We start from the raw sequence: 23417 nt of genomic DNA on the forward strand, positions 1-23417 counted from the left end.
GCAGAGCTTGGGATCTACAAATAATTATTTGTCAAAATTTTCACATAGACTCTATGGGTTGATATTCTTAACAATCTTACTTTTTAATTGCATATTTTATTGCCATCAGTATTTAACTCTAGTTGTAAATGAAAACTGTTTCAAGAATTAAGAAAATTTACAAAATATATACACTATCCTGAATTTATTATATTTCAAATTAATATCCTGCAAAAACAACACATTTGTAGAAACAAGTTTTATCTGATACAAACATCTATTGTAGAATTGGGGTGCTTGTTCAAAGACCAAGTATTCTTTTTTCCAAGGCAGACACTGATCATTAAAAGCAACCATAAAACTTCAATTTAGGCTGTAAATACCTTAAACCTACAGGACATACTTTCCTAAACCTGCTGATCACAGAACTTAATTACAATAAAAAAATAAACAGGGAAGGATTAGAGTTAACATCAATCAAATTTAAGTTGCTTTGCTGCTTGAAAAATGTTTTCTTCTTCATCATATTGTTGTTGCTGCAATACAAGCCCAGTACACCAAAAACGATGCCGTTATTAAATCAGGACTTAACATTTATAGCCATTGCACCTGAAAGTATGCCTTTTGGGATAGAAAGGGGGAGAGAGAGAGTGTGTTGAAAATATTTATTCAAACAATTAGGCCACCATTTAATCTATACAAAAATTCAACTGTCACATTTCAAAAGAATGAACTAGCTTACAGAAATATTTCAAAATACGGTGAACAAAAATACGGTAAGAATTCTTGGCTATTTTTTTTTTTTAAAGATTTACAATATACCCAATGAAACATTATGACAACAACATTGAAACATCTTCATTTAATCCCAGGACTGGTTTGTTTTGCTAGAAGTAAAAGTTTCTGATCAAGATTAAGTTGACCTGCAACAAAGAAAGAGATTTTAGACATGCATTTGTATTTCTATAATATTCAAAATGAATTTTTAACTTTCTAAAGCAGCAGACCTTTATAAAATCTCAATAAGATTTAGCGTTTCCTCGTATTTCAAAATATGTCAAAACAGAATCATTATAAGAATTTTAGAAATGGTAACAGAAAAAGTAGGTCATGAGATATTGTCATTTTTATTATTGAATGTGTCTATTGTACTGGGTCACTATAAAATTTCTATCGCATCTGGCTGAAGAAAGGAATAAACATGTAGAAAAATAAATTAAACCTTCAGAAATTCATTTATAGAGAGAAACAAGTCCAAATAGATGCCTGTCTAAATGCATTGCAATTATGTTACAATTATTTTGCAAATAAACAGATACAGAACGCTCTGCCTTGTCTCAGCTCATTACCGATTCAAACAATTTGCCCTTCTGGGATCAATTGTTTACTAATAAATAATTGTTTGCAGCCACAAAATGATATTAAGTGCTATTCTTATTAGTTTTGCTTCTACATCCTGTAATAAGATTCAAAACTAGCCAACTCCCAAGAGTCTAACCTTAACCTTGCTGTTTTTAACAGCCCAGGAAATGATGAACCATCTGTTTCAGAAAATAATGGACAGCTAAGAGGAAATATTGTTTAATTGCAAATTAACCTCTTCGAAAAGCAGAATGAAGCATCCCTATAATTAGCAAGCACAACACAAGTATCGAAACAGCTGAATGTAAAGTCATATGGTTGTCTTCACTCCACTAAGAGTTTCCTATGTTAAATTCTCGAAATGCAAATAATTTACAGGAACACATCCATTAGAAAAAGTGCAATAGGATAAGTGGAAAAAAAATTAAGCTGATTTTTTTTGTACTCTTTGCAAAGCATAACAGATCATACACAAAAATAAACTGACTAAAAGAATAAAATATAAAATGTAGAATGATTGTGATTGACATTTAAAATACACTAAGTCTAAGTCCTATTGCTATTGCTTCAGTGCTGTTTTGGGAGGCTGTGGCTGTCTCTATCATTTCTGACAGTATTTTTAAAGAAATATATCCAAGCACAGTAACAAATTTTCACACAAAAAATATTATTCAATGTTACCCTTAACTAAAATATTAAAACTTTCTTTTGGGGTCTCTCTCTACACAGATTGAATATCTGTTTATATTAACTAAAATGTAATGAACATTTGTTGGCACTGTGGGCTATCTTCAACTGGCTCCATTGTAAGGTGATATGCTGCTGCTTCAACAGAGTTCTGGAAGAATATGACTTGAAATGCAATGCTACTTATTACATACTTGAGGCAGATCATACACCTCAGTGGAAAAAAAATGTACACAATACTGAATTTCAGGACAGCATGCAGTTTTATATTAGCCTATGCAAACATCATCACTTTAATCCTTTACTGTAAACTGCCTTCAGGAATGGGGTTTGGGATTATTTTTATTTTAGAGGGAAGGTGAGGTAAATATAATTCATTTTATAAGTCAAATAAATAAATAATCCTTGAAATCTAAACATTCTTCATAATTCTAGTTCTTTTGCTTGAGTGCTTTGCATCACTCTAACTGAACTGACTTTGGAAATATCACTGTAATAGCCATCCGTAAATTCTATCTCAAAATGCAGTAATCAGGTTAAATTTTGTACTGTGAGATACTTTTAATTCAATTACCAGTTTTAATAAGCCAAAAGATACAATGTGATTCACAAAGTCTCTTCAACAGATAGAATTTAGGAAGATGACTCAAAGCTTTCCCAATCACAAAAGCTCAAAATGTAGCCTAACTCTAAACTGAGAACTGTACATATCTCTTTTTTCTAATATAGTATTCAACTGTTCAGGTTTATATTAAGAGATTTACCTTTCCTATAGGCATTTGGCCAATTGTATACCTGCCCTACCTTTCCTTCCAAAAGTTCCATATGCCAATGGCAATCAGATACTTGTGGGCAATCAGTATCCTATTTTCAAACCTTACAAGCATATGCAATGCATGTTCTTATTTTAATATACACTAGAAACAATATAACTGAACAGCATTAATGATGAAAAAAACCCTCACAATATAATTGAGAGTACATATGTGAAGTCTGTGCACATCCTCATTTTGTCTGTGTTACCAGCGGTGGCATAATTTTGGATATCAAAGGATTTAAACATTGTATGTGTGTATGTGTAATTTACACAACTGCTGTATCTAATTCAGGCCCAACATATTAAAGTTGAGACATGTGCAAAAATGACAGTCAATAGCTTGAAAATCCCACATAATTAGTTTTGCTTAAGGTAGTGATCTTTGCTTCTTCAGCTTCATTTTAAAGCAATAAGCCAGAAATAGTATGACTTTGTACAATAGTTAATTCAGAATGAAATTTTGGGACTTCCGGTTTGAAGGCTTCGGCGACAGACAAAAATCCACGATCGTGCATGGTTTCTGACTGGGCTCGCCGCTGGAGCGCCCCGAGCCGGTTGGTTTCGGGGCTAAGCCACCCCGTAGAGGTGGTGAAGAGGGGGGAGACTGCCAGCAGGGTTGAGGAGAGCCGCATCTCTCCTCCTCAGCTGGCCATTACTCCCTTTCCTGAAGGCGGTTGTAGCGGTGGTCAGAAATGGCCACCACAAAGGAGAACTCGACCGGAAAAGAATGTGCAGGAGGAAGATAAGAAGTGAAAGTTTTGGCTAACCGGGTTAAATTGTAAAAGCAACAACTAAGGTACCCTGGAATTTAAACTTACAAAAAATAACATCACTCCCAAAGAAGAGTCGGAAGCAGCAAAGGAAAGTGAAAAGGGAAAGGTTTGGCTTTTTTTCTTCTTCTCTCTCCTTCCCTATACTGACAACTAAGAGACTTAAATAAGAAATCGGAAAAATCCGCTTTGACATCAATAGGCAATTAAGCTGAAAATAAAACAAAATGCCAAAGGGATAATAAAGATTTCTGGACATTAAAATTTTTCTTTTTCATAAACAGGAAGGGAGAGAAAAAGAAAAAGGGCAGGATCTGGAAGAGGGAGGAGACTGCCTGGAATTAAAAAGAATCTACAGTAAAACTTCAACAAGACTTCTAAAAGATACATTTTAACTGAAACTTTGCAACTAAATAGTAACCCCAGGAAGAGAAAGTGAAAAAAAGAGCAAAAAAGAAACAGCTTGCGTGTATTTGGATTATTTGGTAATCTTTGGATTTTTGGTTATTATATTTGAATGACTAAAATCAACTGGGTGGTTGTTTAAAAATTTATACAATGGCACCACTTCTGGGTGAATTGAAAATGGAACTTAAAAAGTACAAAGAAGATGCACAAGAAGGGAAGGTTTCTTTTGGCTTCGTCTTTTAATTTTTAGAAATGGAGATTTGGAACTATGAGAAACAACAAGAAAAGACAGCAAAACAAGAAGACTGGGACAAAGAAGAAGCCGTCTTTAATGAACAAGTAATTCTATGTGGGGAAGAAAAAGGAAAGGGGGGAAAGAGAATGGAGAATTTAAGACTTAAAAAAACAACCAAAGAAAAGAAAAATAATTCGAAAAATAAGTGTAATACTAGAAAGCAACAGAAAAGGGGAATACAGAAGAGAGAAATAGAGGTAGAGACAAGGGGGTAAAAAGGGGAGAGAGAAGAAGAGAGGGAAGAAGGAAAGGAAAAGAAGTTACAAAGGACCAGAGCAAGATATAGAGAAACAGGACCTATTTAGAGATAATGGGTGAAAATCTAACTGAAAAAGGGATTCTGTAAAGGTACATAAGATTGTATTGTTATATTAGTAATAGAAATAACTTTAGAAAATTGGAAACAACGTATGATTAAAATGAAGGATAAAATAGTTAGTGTAATTTAGTGAAATGTTTGTGAATAAAATAAGTGAAATAAAATAAATGAGAAAATTGAATTAGGAAGGAACGGGAACATTTTAATTAGTTAATGTTTTATAAAGTGAAGAGGGGGGGAATTAACTATGAAAAGCTTATAATTGTTCCCATAGAAGTATGATATTTAATTGAAAAGTAATGTTAAAGATGTTAAGACTTTAATGAATATTAATATTAATGATAGAATTGAATTGGAATGGAATGTTGTTTTAATTATATACATTTATATTTTTTCTTTTTTTAAGAATATAGTGTGTATTTTAAGAATGTACCAAGCAGAATCCGAATGGAAGTTATGTATTATATTGAATGTTACAACTTTAGGGGAAAGATATAAAGGCGTCATACTCCAATCAGTAACTACAGGAGAAATTTTGTTTAATGAGAAAAGATAATAGATAATTGAAATAGGACAGACAAAAAATATAAATACAATGATTTGAATTGAGATGAGATAATTAAAATAAAATTGAGAAAATTAAAAGAGGGGAGAAGCTATGCAGAAAATTTAAAATAGTAATAAGATATGGAATAGAATATAAAAATGAGCATGAACCTGAATTTGTGTCTGTACGAAGAAATGTAACCCGGGATTACGCTACTTTCAAAAAAGCTGTTTTATTTGTATTTTCTTTTCTCTTTGTGAAAACTCAAAAAAAAATTACAAAAAAAAAAAAAAAGAATGAAATTTTGACCTCCTTCCCTAAAGCAAATAGACAATTTTATCCCTTAGTCATCTAATCGCTTACAGATATCTATAGTTTGGAGAGAAGAAAAAATTAACTCCAGTCTTATGGTGAAAATGTATTTTCCACAGTAATCAACAATGCTGTTCATGAATTAAGGAAAATTAATAGATCCTGGAATAAGCACTAAGAACATTTCAAGTATAGATGGAGCATACTTACTTGGGTTTTGTCTCTGCATCAGTCACTTGGCGAATGTAGATACCATCTTCAGGATGTTCAATGTCATCCATTTCATACATATATGAGGATGCTATTGCAAGAGTAGTCCCATCATTACTGAAAGCTAGTGAAGCTATACTGGTAGGGTAACGATGAAATTGGCAGAGTCTTTTTTTGTTGAACGGATCCCAAATATTGACAAAGCCATCAGAGCCACCTACAAATAGACATGTAAGAAGGAATTAGGAACTAATTAATATAACTATTAGGAACTAATTTTACATTCTTCTGTAACCTTATTGAAAACTTGTAAGGTTAGTGCAAAAAGTTTTGTTAATTTTGTTTATAAAAAGAGAACAAAAATCCAGAAAAGAAACAAGCCCAACAATCTGAAATCAGTGCAAATCAATCAAAGTTCAAAAGGCATTACACTCTGTACATTTCCCCCCTCAATTTAACAACCTGAAATGTTCAGGAACTGCAGTTATGGCCAATTAAAAGAGGTTCAGGGCTAAATACTAGTCCAAGGCTTTATAACATTATAGATCATAAATACAAAGATCATAAAATGGTTCAGGGCTTGCTGGAGAAAGTTCCAAGCCACTCCTCATTACACAACTCTGGACAAGTCAAGTTGCTGAGTAGAACAGTTTTGGAAGAAAAATAGATAGAAACCTATGTATGCTACTTAGCTATCAAATAAATAATAAAATGGATGAAATATTGCATATGAAACCAGGATCACTACCCATACAAATTAGGTCTGAATATCTAGTACCAGTGATACAATAAGAAAACAATTACCTGTAGCAAATGTGTTATGGACATTATGAAAAGAGATGGCATTGACGGGGTAAATCTGCTCAATGTTATTCTCCTTCAGTCTGTGGCATTTGAAAGCGTATTTTTTCTTCTGTACCTCCAAACTTGGATCCAAATATTCAACTGCAACCCGACCTTCTATGGAGCTTAACACATAACCCTATTGAACACACAAAGATCCTTTAGTTATTGTCACAAACAACTACATAAAATTTTCTTTTGTGTAAATACTTTTATCACATTCTACATTTGTGCACTTCAAAATGAATTGTGTACTGTGGAATAAAAGATTCCAAAGGTAATTGGAAATAATTTCCTACTTCATGTCTACTGAGAAACATTAATTCAGAAATCTTGGAAACAGAAATATATCCCAAAACCTTTTCAGAAATGAAAAGCCATCTCAAAGACTTCATTGGGAACATGTTTGCCCACAAGTAATAAATGAAATTAATTCCTTCACTGTATTAAAAAAGAAATCTACTTCTAGGATTTACTATTTTTTAATCAAGAGCACAATTTGTTTCCTTCTTTTTTCTTCTACCACAAGAAAATAACAGAACAGAAAATAATGATTAGATGCTGCATAGAATAACCATCAAAAATAATAATACAGTAATCAAAACAAAGACTCTCTTGTTTCAAAATTAATTTTCTTCATCGTGTTGACAGTTCCAGGAAAAAAGCCAATCTAGAAAGGGCTCCTAAGCAAGTAGTTTTAGGTATTTTCTGAAAGCCTAACTTTTAGAAAAATCAAGCCATATTAAGCATGATACTGTTGATACTGCAATATTTGCTGTACATTAATTGAACTGAATTCCCATACACTGGAATTGATTAATCAAATTTCTATACTAACTTCAAAATGACTCTGGGCATGCCTAGACACATACAAACATAAAGAAAAATAGCAAATTTTAAAAGTTTCAAAAAGCCAGGAGACAGCTAAAGTAACAACAGCATGTTTCATTCCACAAGCTTAAATCTGAAACATTGCTATACAAGTTAAATACCTGTTTGTTGGGAAATGCTCTAATGCAACGGGTTTGATATTTAAGACTTGATTCTCTTCTCTGCTGAACATAGCCCATGTTCCGTAAGTCCCACACCAGAACTCTTCGACCAGCTGTTCCCACTATCAATCTGTCACCAGATACAGACAATGTATACACCTTGAAAAAAGAGGCAAAATATTGCATTAGTATACCTACTTTTAATATCCGGGCTGCTAAAGTTTGGTATACCAAGAATCAAATCTTTGCCAGCATTTCAAAGATATTACATATGTGCTTTCCAAATATAGGCCCAAAGAGGAAAATACTAGTCCTCGGCTTATGATCACAATGGAGCCCAAAATTTATGTTGTTAAGTGAGACATTTGTTGAGTAAATTTTGCCCCATTTTATGACCTTTCTTGCCACAGTTGTTAAGAGAATTGTTGTATTTGTTAATAACATGGTTGTTAAGGGAATTTGGCTTCCCCATTGACTTTGCTTATCAGAAAGTCACAAAAGGTGCTCACATGACCCTGCAATTGTCATAAAGATGAACTAGTCTGAATTTTTATCACACTACCATGGGGATGCTGCAACGGACAGGTGAAAAATGGTTATAAGTCACTTTCTTCAGTGCCATTGTAACTTCAAACAGTCACCAAATGAATTGTTGTAAATTGAGGATTACCTGTCATCATAAGTCTCATTCTAAAAAATATATAAATTAAAAAAGACAAATTTGGCCAAGGATATTCTAAGGAATTTATCCTATTATAGAAATGTTCAAATTAATTTTATCTATTTAAATGAAACATCTAATCCTAATCTTATACAATAACATGCATATAGCAGTTCCCAAAGACAACAAATTAAGACTTGATCCAATTAATAGTAAAGCCAAAAAAAATAAACTATATTACTATGCAACAAGCTTTGGTAATGATATTTCATTACTGCAAAGATAGCCACATATAAATACTTTCATACAATTTCAAATTCCACCACACATTTAATATCTTGATATTGATGACAGGATACCCAGAATTGACAGGTGATCTTTCTCACTGGTTCATGTGGAAGTGAAACAAGAGTGAGAGAACCAACCCCTAAGGAATTCTAGAGATGGACCCCAAATAGGCAAAAGTCTGATAAGGATTTAACTAAGGGATTGGGGGGAAAGTGTCACAGTTCATACTGTATCTAAGGAATACTTTTATGCTAAGTATTGTACCTTGGGTAACTAATTATATTACTGGTTTACGCAAACTAATTTCTTTAAGAATAGAAACAATACAATGTAGAATAGAACTCAGAAATGGAAATTTAATGTGCAAATCAAATAGCTTAAGCCATGATTTTCTTTTATGTCTGGCATTTTAGAGCTAATCAATATACCTTAAGAGATCCACTTTGGTCTACTTATTCAAGATATTGGACTAGGAGCAAGGAAACTGTGAAAGCCAGCTGGGTGATCTTAGACCAGTGTCTCTCTCTCTCACTTAGGAAGAAGACAATGGCAAGCAACTTCTCAAAGTGCTACCTAAAGAACTGCATTGATTTTTTCCCCCCATTTAGGGATCAATTCTGACTAACAAGACAAAACAAACCTGCAAACAAACAAGCATTCTAGCCAAGGGTAAATCTCCGGTTTTCTCCCATTTTCTCCTGAACAGGAAAAGGAAATTTCACAATGTGTAATCTCAAAACAATGACCTAATCTGTTGCATGCAAACCTAACTTTTCCAGATGAACATTCTTGAGAATACTGAACATTTTATTTTTCCTCCAGATCATACTTGTTTGGAACATCCAGATATATTGTTTCGTGAATGTTCCATTCACAGAAAATTAAGTTTTGCACATCTCTATTGCACTCATTATTTAACTCACTATGCAATTATATGTTTATTGATGTATATCTATGGTAATCAGTAGAATTAATCCATGTTGAAATGATGTACAGCACTCTAAATAATTTAAGAACTAACCTTTTCAGGCTGAGAAAATGTTCCTGCATTACAAGGTGTTCTTGGATCCCATAACTTGACTGTTTGATCCCAACTTCCTGTTACCATTACATTCACTTCTGGACAATATTCAACACATCTTATAGGAGCATCATGATTGCCAACAAGATTTTCTGTTTGGAAAAACAAATGCATTTAGCTTTACTAGATTCAGGGATAGTGAAATGTAATAAAAAAAGATTAAGGCAACATTCACACACAAGTATCAAGGTTTGACAGGCCATTCATTAATCTATGTAGATGCTGGGGCATCCTTTAAAGAATGCTTGATCCTTTAATCTTTGCAACAGATATACACTCCTGAAGTGTTTAATGTAGACTAATAGGTATCAACTCACTAGTTCAAAGAAGCTTAGCAGGGAAGTTGGTGCACATGCAGAGATTTTCAAATGAATAAAAGAGAGTTACGCATTTAACTGCTGGACACAACTGAAAATTCTAATCCTGAACGGCTTATCAGGAAGATCTAATAATTGGTGAATGTGACACGACCGCATTAGTTCACGCCTTTGCCACTATTTAAGATACAAAACAATTCCAACAAATCTTTGTTCTTCTTCCTACATTACTATTCATTTTATCAACATAGTATTAAACTGTTTAGAAGCTTTTACCGTGATGTTTAATACAATTTTTAGTTTAAAATCTTTTATTGCTTTAAATAACTGTTTCCTTCAAAGTTGCAGCCGAGCTTTCCAAAAATTTCAATTTATGCAAACATTCTATGGAAAGTTTTTATTAATTTATGTCATAACACCTCATTTCATTCAGCTACTCTACTTCCAAATATCTAAGTGCCTGATTATAGTTCCCAATAACACAGGTAAAAATAAATTATCAGTTTTTAAAATAATGAGGATGAGCCTTGGAAGATATACTCTTAACAAATTACATGTGTTGTAATTATATACTATACTCATGTACTAGAGACTTAGTAAGCTACTTTCTTCAGATTGCACCATTAGCTTCCAATTTTAAAAAAACTGAGAAAATCTGTCATGAAAAATTTTCAAAGAAAAATTCAAGTAAATACAAAGTTTATTTTTAAAAAAGTCTTTGAAGATTCCTCTTTGTTTTAGCTGAAAGAAGTTTCAGGAACAATTTAGTATAATTTGGAATACCAATATGTCAAATAATGGGGTACACGTGGACATGGTATTTCAGTAATTTATAGATGAGTGAATGCCTATTTTCCACAATCTCAGCAAATAGATTATGAGAAGGAAGCCTATGACATTAAATTGCCACAAATACAATGTAGAAAAGACAGAATAAGTGAAACAATCACTGTCTACAGTATGTGACATAATATTGTTTGTCACTTCCCACTGTTTTGTTAGACAAATGAATAATATAGTATTTAAATTAAAAATGGCAGCTAGTTTTATAGAGAAAAATGAAACATTTTCTTTCAAAAACTTCTAAAGCAATAATTTATGAAATTTGGCCTGATTATTTTTCTGTTTTGTTGAATTATATTGATGTCCCATAAGTTGACTCAGAAATAAGTTCCAAGGACTGTATGGAAATTTACTCTCAGATAATAAGTAATGGATTGGTGCCCTCTTCGTTCAGCTATTCAAACTTATTCTATTTTCTCACTGTAGACTCTATGACACTATCATGCGAGTTTACCTTGATCGGTGTTCAAGTCATGCATTTTCAGCTGCCTATCTAATCCTCCACTCCAGGCATGTGTAGGGTCCTTCAAAACAAAGTTATTCATATGTTTTATAATTGCAGAATAAACACAATAAAAGCCACTTTTTCCTCCGTTATATATAAATCTGTAAAGTATATAAATGTTGCATGCATGTGAAATTAGTAGGTTGCTGTAATTGGGTTCCCGTGTTATTTTATGGTAATGCCGATAGGACACATAAGCAGAAAACATCAGAAAAGATATGCAGGACTCTTGTAGTATATGAGGAAGGAATAGCTCAACTCAGTGTCAGTAACTACTTTACTAGAGATGAGTTTATTTTCAATCAGTAGCCCAAACACACTGAAAACTAAAGATTAAAATGAAAGCTCTCATTCAATACATTTGTCAACAATATTAATTGGATTAAGGTCTACCTGTCTTTGTGTCAAGAGTCATCATTTTAGGATTAAGTGCTCTACATATGTCACGCTTTGATTCTGTCAAAGTTTTGAACTGTTTGCTTTTTTCTTCCCCTTACTGATAAAGCAGATTGCCCAATTAAAGGTTCTGGAAAAATTAATTATCCACTATTTATGTAATTTGGGCTACTTCTAATAAAGTCAGCAAACTACATCCAGAGGTTTTCCTCCCATGGGCTAACTTTGCTTTGTATGTATCAAGGTTATTATATTCAAAAAATACTTAAGCTTAACCTAAGATGCAACAATTATATGAGAGAAAACAAATTATTAGTTACGAAAAGTAACATAAGTGATTTCTGACTTAAATGTCCATTAAAAATTGTGCCCAGGCCAATTTTGACTCGTTACCTGTCATTCAATTTTATTTTGATTTACTGTATTGTACCTTATTTCAAAATCTTCAATACAACAAGCCAATTATCTGGGAGTCACTTCAAGATGCAAAGTAAAAAAGAAGATTGGAAATAAGGCTATTCTATCACCCCTATTAAAATGACGTCTCTTAATCATCCTTCAACAATCACCTGGCAACAACTGTTCCAACATGCTACACAATTAAAGAATAAGGGGAAAAATTATTCCAGGACCTCTGAAAAACAATTTGCATTGTGTACTTGCTTAACTATCAACTAGTTAACAGTAATTCCACCAGGCTGAAAAACAGATCAGGAACAGACATAGATTTCAGCTTTTAGCCCTTTTAAATTGTGGCACTCACTCTTCCTGCTGCCTAGACTTTAATAATGAAACAAGAAAAAAATTACAGCTGAACATTGTGGCAACTAATATGAAGAATTTTGTTCTTCTCCAACTCCAACTCCTCATCCTTGTTCTTTATGTCTTGTCTTTGGGTAGTTGCCATCTTTGAGTTTATTATTTGTTATTTATAATCAGCCCAAAACTTACATTTTTTTCCAATTTCCCAAGTTACAAAAAAAATTTGCTTTTATTATTGTAAAATATCTAAACCAATTTGAATATGGCACAATACATATATAAAGAAAACCACCAGAATTATACTAATACATAACAAACTTGGTTTATATTTTCTCCAATTAATAGAATGCTTGGATAAAGAGTAGGCCATGTAGAAATGCAAAGATTTTTGACGATAATATACTATTTCCAGAAAGGAAGAGTCCACATATGTGCAAAACACTAACACATTTCAGAATACTGTCCAGCCCAAAGTTCTGATCACCTATTAGATGAACTAAATATTTCCTTTGTGTTTTCTTGGTACTTTCAAATTTCAAAACATGAGGAGAAAAAAACTTACATAAAAAGCACAGTCAAGTACTGCTCCAGTATGTTGATACTTGAGTCTCATGGTGTTAGCAGGAACATCATACAATCGAACAGATGTGTCCCAAGAAGAAACAAGCAAAAACTGAGATGTATTTGGATTGAATTTCACTGATGAGATTCCATCTTCTGGAGGCTGGTTCAGCTTAAATTCATTTGATCCAGTCATCTGATAAGATTGTGCAAAGTTAGATGCGTATTTTTAAATTATTGCTTAAAATTTCTAGGTAAAAATGTTTGGAAGTGCAATTACTATTATTTAGTCATTTCATTATAAAATTCTTAACTGTACAATTACAACATGCCCCTGCTCAGTATGAAATAAATTGAAGAATTTTGTAATATTGCTATATTTACATTTCATGTTAATTTTTATGAATGTAATTTCGCATATTTGTGGCAGTGGAATCATGGGTGCTCCCTGAGGTTAGTTGTTTGCTGATATGCATGTTAGTGGTACTGATGAAGTTACCTAGTTGAATAAAACATCTGCAAGCAAACAGCCAAATTCAGAAAGTACCACGGACTCCATACCGTTCAATGCTGAGCTACATATATTATCTTCCATTGGTATAGGTATGGCATTTTTATGTTGTAAAAAGTGTTATAATTGATTTAAACAAAAATAAAACAAAAATCATTCTAGCTATAGATAAGTTTTCAAATGCGTTAATCATTTTTATTTATCTTAAATACCAAGACTATATCAATTACTAAAAAGGCAAACAAACGTTATTATTGAAATTACTTTTACTTTAATAAAAACAGTCCAGCATTATCCTACATATAAAATTTATGAGAGGCATTGTCTCTAGTAATAATAGTATCTGAAATATTATTCTGCAGCTTACAACAAACCTGCAAAGCAGTCCATTGTTGTTTTTTAATTTTTATTGGTTTTTAAAACAAACATAAAAACATAAAAACATCAGGCCATCTTCCATATATGTACATACAGTGTGCCAGTTGGTTTACAAATTGTTTTGTGCTTCCATTTCATAGTCTTCAATTACAATTACATTGTATATGATCTCATATTTTCAATCCAATATTAAATATATTGGTATCATTATTAATCAATCATTTGACTATACTTTTATTCATTCATGCTTTGGAAAATAATCATATTTTACTTAAATTGTTTTGTGACAATTCATATTATCATCCCAAATCTATCCTAAAAACATTTTGCAGATATAATAAGAAAAGAATACATCTTTATATATTTAGTATTTTCTAAAAGTCTATATATTTTGTTACTATACTTTATTGTCTAACCATAAAGCAGTCCATTGTTAATACTGTCAGTCAGAGATGGAAATACAGTTGACCTGAATTACTGTTCAAATCACCAGATTCCTTCCTGATCAAACTCAACACTCATTACTTTAGAAATCTTGTCCAATTTGCTTTTCAAGTGGGCAATCCAGTACATGCTTATCTGACAATAAGCCCAAATGAATTCACTGCAATCATTTATTTATATCTCGCCTTTATTATATTAAAAAAAATAACTCAAGGCTGCAAACATATCCAATACACCCTTGGCCTTCTTTTGTCCCCACAACCACCTATAAGTTGGACTGTGTGTGTGTGAGACTGGCCCAAGGTCACACAGCTGGCTTTCATAACTAAGGCAGAACTAGAGCTCAGTCTCCCACTTTCTAGTCTAGTCAACCACTAGACCAAAGTGACTAATTCTCATAAAAAGAATTAAAAGGGGGAAAAAACAGAAAACCAAGTAACAAAGTACAGATAAACAGAATTGGACTTTATTTTTTAAAAAATGCACACGCATAGCAAGAGGTCTTGTCTTTGATACTTTTAGTAGTGGTATTACCAAATCTGGCCTATACAAACCTAGATCCTACCTATTGTAAATGACAGCAAAGTCTTAATGCCTGGCTGCCATCTTGTAATTGTCCAGATGTTTACAACCAGCTCTAGTAGCCCTTCAGCTCCTCGACTTCAAATTCAGTGCTTTTTCTTCTAAAGCTCATCCTGTCTTTTATCACTGCGGATCAACTTTTTCCTAATATGAAGATTCTGGAAGTGGTGGTCCTAAAATTTCTAAAGGGCTTCAGATGACAAAAATGTGTCATAGCACACTTTTATTACAGTGACTGATCAGAACAGCTGCTTTAGCTGTTCTGATAGTCCTTGACTTACCACAACTGAGTCCAAAATTTGTTGCTAAGTGAGAAATTTGTTTTGCCCCATTTTAAGACTTTTCTTGCCACTGCTGTTAAGTGAATCATTGCAGTTGTTAAGTTAGCAACATGGTTGTTAAGCAAATCTGGCTTCCCCATTGACATTGCTTGTCAGAAGATCACAAAAGCTGACGACATGAGCACAAGATACCGGAACCATCATTAACGTGAACCAGCTGTCAAACATCTGAATGTAAATCACATGGCCACGGGAATGCTGCAATAGTCGTAGGTGTGAAAAATGGTCATACCTCACTTTTTTCAGTGCCGCTGTAACTTTGAACTGTCACTAAATGGACTGTTAGAAGTTGAGGCCTACCTGTATACCTTTCTCGTTTATCAGAGTGCCCATGATCCACCGCAGGATGCTGGTGATCTGCCTGGGTGGCCTTCCTACCTTCCCCATAGAAGAAAATCAGCCCGTTGGATACTTTCCATGCTTACTTAAGCGGCCAAAGACTGCCCGCAGCCTTGAAGGCAGGAAAAAGAAAGAAAGGAAGGAAATCATGATGCGAGGGAGAGAAAAGAAAGGAGGGAGGGAGGGGAGGGAAAGAAAAGCGGAAAAGGAAACCGGGGCCCTCAGCTCCAGTAACGTGGGGATGGATCAAAAGGCCTACTTCGTTTCCCATAGAGCCCTCTCTCGATTTGAAGACTTCATAGGGAAGACTTCCCTCCCACTCCCGCACCACGAGGGTTCCCCACACACACTTACTTTGTCCTCCAGCGTTACTCCGAGCGACGCCTCCCGCGCCAACCGCTCTTCCACTCCAAACCAGACGTAGGGTGAGGCGCGCGCGCGCAAATCCACCGGGCCGATCCTCCCTCCCAGCAGCCTCAGCGCCGACAAACGAGCTCCTGGCTTGGGATTGGCTGGTTTGAATAAGTCCGCGGCACGCACGGGCAGACCCGCACGCTCTGTGAAGCTAAGACTACAAGGTCCGGCATGCAGTGCGCTCCAAAGCTTCTCGTCGGCCGCTTTTGCTTTCGAGCGGGGGGGGGGAGGAGGAAAGTGGGCGTTTCCCTTCTACGTCAGCTGTCTCGATTCTAAGATCTTCGTCTCAACCGGCGCTGTCAGCATCGGGACAAAAAGCAACTGAGAGAGAACTTTTAAGGAACCACCACCGATTTAAGTTTGCGGGTGTTTTTCCCCTTCGTCGGGGCGATCTTTGGACTTTTAAACGGCATTCAAGCCTAAAGATGAAGTTGTGACTAACACCTCTCGAGTGCAAAAATCCGAATGATCGCTAGGCGGCAATAAAGAGAGATTGTGTATCTGTTGGCTGCGATTTTTTTTTTCTTCAGTCCGAAAAAAATCCGGTCGCCCAGGTCAAACCAATCTACCTACCCTATCTGGCAGGTGCATGAAAGGGGGAGCATGATTCCAAAGCTCCTTAATTCAGAGAAGCAGAGTCCTGAAAAACGGAAGGGAAGCACCACTACAACATTTATTCTTCTCTAACCAAGATAAAAAGACACTTTATCATGATGCTCCCATTGGGGAGCAAAGAATTCACATAAAGCAGCTATTTCTGTCTGACTAAACCGCCCCTCCCCTCCCACTTGTGATCAGAGGGTCCCCTGATTTTAGTCAGAATTCGGTTCAAAAGAACGAGTAGACTTTCACCCGTTTGCCATCCGATCATTTAAAAATTCGTAGGCAAATAGAACCAGTTCTATTCTTCGGTGTCTTCCTGCAAAACACCCATTCAAGCCACCTTTCGCCTTGAGAAGCCCAGCATTTCCAAGCACAGCCAAAAGTATATCCAGAGCAGAAGAAAATAATAGAGTGGCACAGATTTTTTTTTTCCCCGCGAGGAATTCATTTTTCCTATTATACCTTTTCAAAGCAAATCCTACTTTTCCTTTCATTATGTCCTGGCTATAAAATAAACATCTCAGTGGCTATTAATACACTTGTCAATTTGCTTTCCAAAGAAGACTTTTTAATCTCTGCTATTAATGTGTAGATTCTTAATAAATCGTATATGGGCTACGTTTGTTTCTCCGAATTTTCACATTTTTCTCCCCGTGAAACTATTAACAAAAGTGTATTATCGTTGGTAATAAAAATGTAGCTTTTAAAAATTCCTGTCGTGTTTTGAGGCTTTTGCGAAAACCTATGGTTCCCTAATTAAATAGAATTAACTGATTAATAGAGTTTCATGACCTATGTCAGGAAAGGTGTTTCTTCAGATTGTCTCCCCCCTCCCCCCCCCAATTGATTTAAAAACTTGGAAAAAGGTTTCCACATGGAAAGAAGGCAGCTCAGTGAGCCTTAGTGATTGTGGATGAATCAGGACACCTCACATTTACAGTTAGATTAATTATAAAGGCGCTTTAATGGGGGAGGGGGGGAATCCATCATCTGCAAAGAAATTTATATAGTTCTTCCTCCCCAAAGTCTGGCTTTGTCACTGATTCAGAGCGAGCGGTCATGGTTTTTTCTACTTTCTGTAGCTTTTGGTCATTTTCCTAAAAGCTTTAGATCCAAAGTGTTTAATTCTTTATCACTGCCGGTCTAGCCAGCACAATCAGCTCCCGGGTTTTAAAGTGCGAGGGATTCATCCGCGATGTGCTTTTGCAACAAGAGATGAGCATCTTGCCTTACTTGAAACAATATTTGTTTTGATTTAGACGGGTTCGATCCTGAAGATTGTGGCTCTAGGCCGTGTGTGTGTGTGTGTGTATATATATATGTGTGTTATATATACACACACACACACACACACACACAAAGAGAGAGAGAGAGAGAGAGAGAGAGAGAGAGAGACATCCTGCTGCTATTCAAGAATTAGTGTCTTGGGATAGAAGGAATATATGTACTGTGAGTAATGGGGAGTGGCAATTTAAAATGCGACAAAAATGCAGTCAAATTTATATAAAAACTCCCCTTTGAGGCTTCTGTTTTAGATTATGATAAGGGAGGGACATCTGAGTAAACACATAAAGGATTGCTTCCTTTAAGTGATTCCTTTATTTGAAAATCTGAAAGCGGAGAAGAGTCTAGGTTAAGACCACAGAACTAAGCATACATATTGAAAGCATGTCATATTCACAAGATCAATAGGATGTAGGACATCCTTTCTCTGGAGGTAGGGTCCCTAAACGAATTCATTCCGAAGCATTAGGCTTTTATATATTCAATTATCCTCAAAGCAAACTGTTTAGCAATGTTTCGCCTATATCTATTGGAGATAGTCTGAGGCTGAAAAATACATTTCCCAGGCTCTAAATGAATGTTTTTTGTTTTTTGTTTTTTGCTAGTACTGGAAAACCTAGAATTAGAGCTAATCTACTATCTAGTATTTACCATTTGTTGTGGGGGGACATGGATTTAATATGAAGCATCTCACTAGCATGTTTTATTTGTTTGAGCAAAGAGAGATCGGATTCGACTTTTAAATATTAATTTCCCCCAAAATGCATACACCGTTGAGGATTTGGAAACTCTTAATCCCCCATCTTCTTTTTAAAAAACATCGTGAATGTAATTTTTAGATACTCGGTGCATTTTCAAATAGCCTTCCCTCTTAAGATCCGAAACTAACCAAGGAACAGGTGGCTGCACTAAACCACGTAACGACTTCTGCGATTTAAATAACACTTGATGAACCATTTACTCTTTTTTTTTTTTTTTGCTTGTTTAAATGATTAGCGGTCTCTTTTCGGCAGATCGGAGGCTGCAGGTGTTTTTCAGCGCTTGGGTGAACGCTCAGATCAATCACGGGTGGGCTATAATGTCACTTTCAGGTTTTTAAAAGGCCTGGTGAAAGTACTTTACCTGAGATCGTGGCATTGAACAGAATGCGCCTCAAATTCTGAAGAAAGCCCATTTCCGGAAACACTTGCCAATTCGGATTACTTAATAGAGAAGGTAGTCCCATTCCTTTCCCCCCCCCCCTTTCTTAAAATAAAACCAGGAACCGCTTCAATCCAGGAGCGATTGAAATTTTCGCGTCTGCTGTTTATCAATGGAACTTTCCTGAACATTTCAATGGGGCGATACCTGTTAATAGCAGTTGAAAATGACCGATCTGGGGCACAGAAATAGACGTAGATGCTATCGTGAATATCAATAGGCTGGCTGAAAATAGCACGTTTAAGTCATCCGATTGTGCCATTCAAATCAACTGTTCATCCTATTGATTTCAAAAGGTAGCTCTTCCAACTGAATGGTTTATATTAATCCTCTAAATTAAGTTGCTCTGTGTTGCTTAAATGATAAATTCTCTAAATTCTGATGTGGATTCTATATTCTCTAAATCAAGGAATTAACCTAGGTGAGATGGAAAAGAAAAGAAAACCATATAAATAAAGAAGATCCAATTTCAAACAAATTCTATTTGGATGAAATAGATTGGGGGATTTAAAAATCAAGAAGGACTGCTGAACTGAGCACGCAGCCAAAATTGTTAGAAACAACATTCCTAAACTTAATTTAATCCAGCAGGGACCTTGAATCACAAAATGTAAACAGATTGTTTTTAGAAGAACGCTCTACCTTTTGTAACCCAGCCAAAATAGCTAATTGTGAAATATCAACCCTCGAGCGAGCGTTCAGTATTTATCAATCATGTTGCTTAAATGATAAAAAGGATTCTAACAATTTGGTCGTGGAGATGTCTACTCAGAAGTAAGACTTCTTAGACGTGCACAGTACACTTCCTAAGAATAAGGTATGTGTGTCCTCACAGAGATACTTCCAAGAAGACAAGTTCATTGAGCCAAACAATTAAATATTGCTAAGAAATCTGAAAGAGGCAAATTTCGTCTCATTGTCCCCCCCTGCCCCCCCCCCCCACACACCTGGGTCTATGGAGGCTGCGTTGTAGGCCATGTGGATTCCTAAATAACTAATATTTCACATTTGCTTTGATCAAGGCCCCGCCTACAATTGATTTCCAAGTAATGCTGCCGGACTTTAGAACACCAACGATTACTCAAAATTTTCTGGTTGCCCTCCCTCCCTCTCACCCCGATCCCCAAAAAGGAAGCTCTTTATGCTCAGAGGAAACTTTTCCCCAAGCGCCCAAACTTCCCCCCAAGTTCCAAGCGCTTTGCCAAGAAAAGCCAAGCAGGCTACGTCATAAGCAATCTAGCCCAAATTAGCCAACGACGCGTTAAAATTCTTTTTATTTTCTTTAAAAATATGTACAGGCCCGAAGTTTGTCTCTCTTGCGCCATCCCCCCAACCCAAACCCAACCCCCCTTTTTTTTTTTTTTTTTTTTTCTTTCTGCAATGTATAATAAATACTCGGGATGAAGCCGGAAGGATAGGAAGAGCCTCGGGAACGGCACTGGGTTTTCTTGGCTTTGCCTACCGACGCACGAAGACTTCCTTCTCCCCATTTGGTTGGAAAGAGGAGCCCCCCCCCTCCCAGCAGCAATAAGCTGGCTTAGCTACGTCTGGACCAGGAACGAGACCAAATAAGAGAAGGCGGAAGTCATGTAATTCTTTCTCCAGCCTAGAAAACAACCAAAAGAAACCACCCCAAAGAGGATTCCCATAAATATTTCAAATATATATATATATAATATAATATAATATAATAGCAATGAATACACATGGTGTATTTCTTAACAATGCCAAAAGCACAATTCTTCTTTCCGATCAACAACAGACTGATGGGTGAAGAAAAGGGCGCAGGGACGCGTCCTGGGTCGGAGCCGGTTGGCCCCGCAGGTCGTCTGAGTCCGGTCTCAGTAATCGAGCTTATTGTAGAGGTTGTAAAGAGGTAAGGCGGAGAGGTTGCTGCCGGGGTAGTATAAGGGCGCCGGGAAGGCGATGGACCTGGGCACGGGTACCCTGAGGACGGAATTGTCTCTGAAAACCAGCGGCATCCCCACCAGAGTCTGGGCCGAGGCGTGGGCCATGTTGGCCGCCTCCAGTTCGGCCGAGAGCTGCCGCTTCCATTTGTTCCGCCGGTTCTGAAACCAGGTTTTCACCTGCGTCTCGGTCAGTTGCAAGCTGGAGGCCAGGCAGGCCCGCTCGGAGCTGCTCAGGTAGCGCTTCATGTCGAAGGTCGACTCCAGCTGGTAGACTTGGCTCCGCGAGAAGACCGTGCGCGTTTTCTTCTTGGCCGAAGCGGCCTGCCTCTCCGCGCCGTCCCTTTGCCGCTCCGCCGAGCAGGCGGGCGAATTCGGAGCGAACGGCTTCTCTTTCTCTTCGTGAAAGTCCGGCTGGGATGGAGAGAGGAAAGGGGGCGTCCGGTCGGAACCGAGCGCCGCGCCGGTCCCCTTGGAACTGCCTGGAGTCGAGAGGAAGAGAAGAAGAAGTGGGCAGGGATGCCGCGGTTGGTCCTGGGCGGAGGAGAGGAGAAAGCCAGCAGAGCCCACCCTTAAATAACACACACTCCGGGGATGAACCGCCGGGGCTACAAATATTGTCTATGTCTACCTACCTATCTGCCTGCCTGCCTGCCCACATCAGAAAAAGGGGGGGGAAACGCATGGATCTCCCTACTCCTTCATCTCTTTAGGATTGTGTAAGACTTGTAGCTCTTCCTGAACTGATCCAATGCAGCTAGAGACTCACGAGCCGAGTCTTCTCATTTGCCGCATCCTGTTTTAGATTCGTTTGTACTTTCTAGAATCGCGCAAGCTTTCTCCCACGCGTCCTTTTCTCGGCAGGAAATCCCACCGCTTTTTGGCTGGGGTTTGCTCTCCTCTCCCTACGCCTGCGTTGCCCTGGGAGCTGCGGTCAGTTCTTAACCAACCAACCCTTCCGTGCTACAGACCTCAGAGAAGCGAACAAAAGGAATCGAGTGGAATTTATTCGAGACTCTCCTTTTCCCAATGAATTACGAGGGCCGGTTGTGTTGCTTTTAAAAAAACTACACCTTTAAAAAAAAAATCGGAGCTCGTCTGCAGGCTCCTCGCACCCTTATTTTAGGAGATGCCAGAAAAATCCAAAGACATAGATCAGGAAAAAAAATGAGAGTGGTACGATTACATACAGTAACCATTGTTTATTTTTAAAAAAAAAATCGCTGGTCTTAAATCGTTCTTTAAAGGAGGGAGGAGACACCAGAGACAATTATTGAAATTATCACGACAAAGTCACGCGCACACACAGAGAGAGAGACGACCCAAAACTGTATCCCCCCCCACCCCATCCCCGGATCCCTCAATTTAACCCACCGCTTTCTCTGAAGAGTAAGAAGATTAGAAAAACAGATTTGTGGATAACTCTAAACTGAAAGTTAAAAAACAAACAAACCCAGACTGAGCTTTTGTTATTACCCTCTCCGCCTTTATAAAATAAGATGCACCTAGAGACCATTCTTCCTAATTAGGAAGCAAAGGGTGCTTCTCTGCGCCGCCACCGCCCCCCTCCCCTCCTCGCCATCCCGGGCCAATACTTACTGAGACACGTGAAACTGAGAGGCTGGTGTTTGTGGCACGTTTCTTCCGCGGCCTGAGAGTCGGAGCAGAAGCAAGCGGGATGTTTCCAGCTCTCGTCCGGTTCTTCTTCTTCGGAAGAGACCGACAGGGTTCTCTTCCTGCTCGGCCAGGCGGAGGCGGTCTGCTTGGAGCTGGGCTCCCTGCCTCCTCCCGAGGTGCCGCTGCCTAAGATCGACTGGATGGTAAAACTGGAGACGGGAGCTGCCGCAGGACACCCCTTGCCGGCATCTTCTTTGTTGCTCATCCTGGGCTCATAAGAAAGGAGAGAAGTACACCGCTCGCGTTAGAGAGGCGCGCTGGGCAGCGGGGGGTCAAGTCTGGCCGTCCGCAGAGGCTCGGTCTGCCTACCCTGGCTTTGGGAAGACCGGTTTGGGGGCCCTTTTTTTTTTGGCGTGCCTCGGCAGGTTTTCCTTGAGCTTGCCGAGTCTGAATGCATGCTCCTTTCTCTCTCAGATCTCTATTGATCTACGGACTGCGAGGTGGCGGGGCTTCATTTGCATGGAGGTTACCTCCGCCTTGGCCAATCACGAGCCGCCAAGCGGCCCCGGAAAGTTTCAAAATTCTAGATCCTAGACAGACAGCTGACTGCAGAACAACCGAGCTCTCCTTCTCATTTCAACCGAGTTACTAGAAGCGGTGCGGGGCTCTATTATTATTATTATTATTATTTATTATTTATTATTATTATTATTATTATTATTATTATTAGTAGTAGTAGTAGTAGTAGTAGTAGTAGTAGTAGTAGTAGCAGTAGCAGTAGCAGTAGCAGTAATATTAGTATTAGTATTAGTATTAGTATTATTGCCGCGATTGTGTGTAAA

The 23417-nt window shown here is 37.2% G+C and overlaps 2 protein-coding genes across 4 annotated transcripts; both read right to left on the reverse strand.

The window, feature by feature from the left end:
- Positions 1–631: 631 nt before the first annotated feature.
- Positions 632–16140, reverse strand: BUB3 (BUB3 mitotic checkpoint protein). Of its 3 annotated transcripts, none has more exons than XM_026669144.2 (8): positions 15905–16140; positions 12957–13151; positions 11186–11255; positions 9512–9663; positions 7542–7700; positions 6511–6688; positions 5707–5923; positions 632–902 (listed from the first exon to the last, which is right to left on the reverse strand). In XM_026669144.2, exons 2-8 carry the CDS (start codon positions 13149–13151, stop codon positions 893–895), a joined length of 981 nt encoding a protein of 326 aa, XP_026524929.1. In that variant the 5' UTR covers positions 15905–16140; the 3' UTR covers positions 632–892. The 3 variants fall into 3 exon arrangements, with proteins under 3 accessions (XP_026524929.1, XP_087820484.1, XP_087820485.1); XM_087964358.1 differs by having other exon boundaries at positions 15512–15925; XM_087964359.1 differs by lacking the exon at positions 632–902 and having other exon boundaries at positions 5703–5923; positions 15512–15925.
- A 4279-nt stretch (positions 16141–20419) lies between these two features.
- HMX2 (H6 family homeobox 2) lies at positions 20420–23039 on the reverse strand. Its single transcript, XM_026667241.2, has 2 exons — positions 22558–23039; positions 20420–21440 (listed from the first exon to the last, which is right to left on the reverse strand). The coding sequence occupies exons 1-2, from the start codon at positions 22838–22840 to the stop codon at positions 20893–20895; spliced, it is 831 nt and encodes a 276-aa protein (XP_026523026.1). The 5' UTR covers positions 22841–23039; the 3' UTR covers positions 20420–20892.
- Positions 23040–23417: the final 378 nt, after the last annotated feature.

Source organism: Notechis scutatus, chromosome 4 (assembly GCF_049901735.1).
Source record: "Notechis scutatus isolate UNSWTSFEM ecotype Mainland chromosome 4, rNotScu1.2, whole genome shotgun sequence".
NCBI classification, from domain to species: domain Eukaryota; kingdom Metazoa; phylum Chordata; class Lepidosauria; order Squamata; family Elapidae; genus Notechis; species Notechis scutatus.

Excerpts from the sequence above, each read along its gene's own strand:
- BUB3 (XM_087964358.1), bottom strand. The coding sequence starts at position 15,598 with ATGGGGAAGGTAGGAAGGCCACCCAGGCAGATCACCAGCATCCTGCGG. Across the intron at positions 11,256-12,956 it reads TACTTGACTGTGCTTTTTAT|GACCCTACACATGCCTGGAG; the intron begins GTAAGTTTTTTT and ends TTTGTTTTGAAG. Across the intron at positions 7,701-9,511 it reads CATTTTCTCAGCCTGAAAAG|GTGTATACATTGTCTGTATC; the intron begins GTTAGTTCTTAA and ends TCTTTTTTCAAG.
- HMX2 (XM_026667241.2), bottom strand. The coding sequence starts at position 22,840 with ATGAGCAACAAAGAAGATGCCGGCAAGGGGTGTCCTGCGGCAGCTCCC. Across the intron at positions 21,441-22,557 it reads TCTCAGTTTCACGTGTCTCA|GCAGTTCCAAGGGGACCGGC; the intron begins GTAAGTATTGGC and ends TCTCGACTCCAG.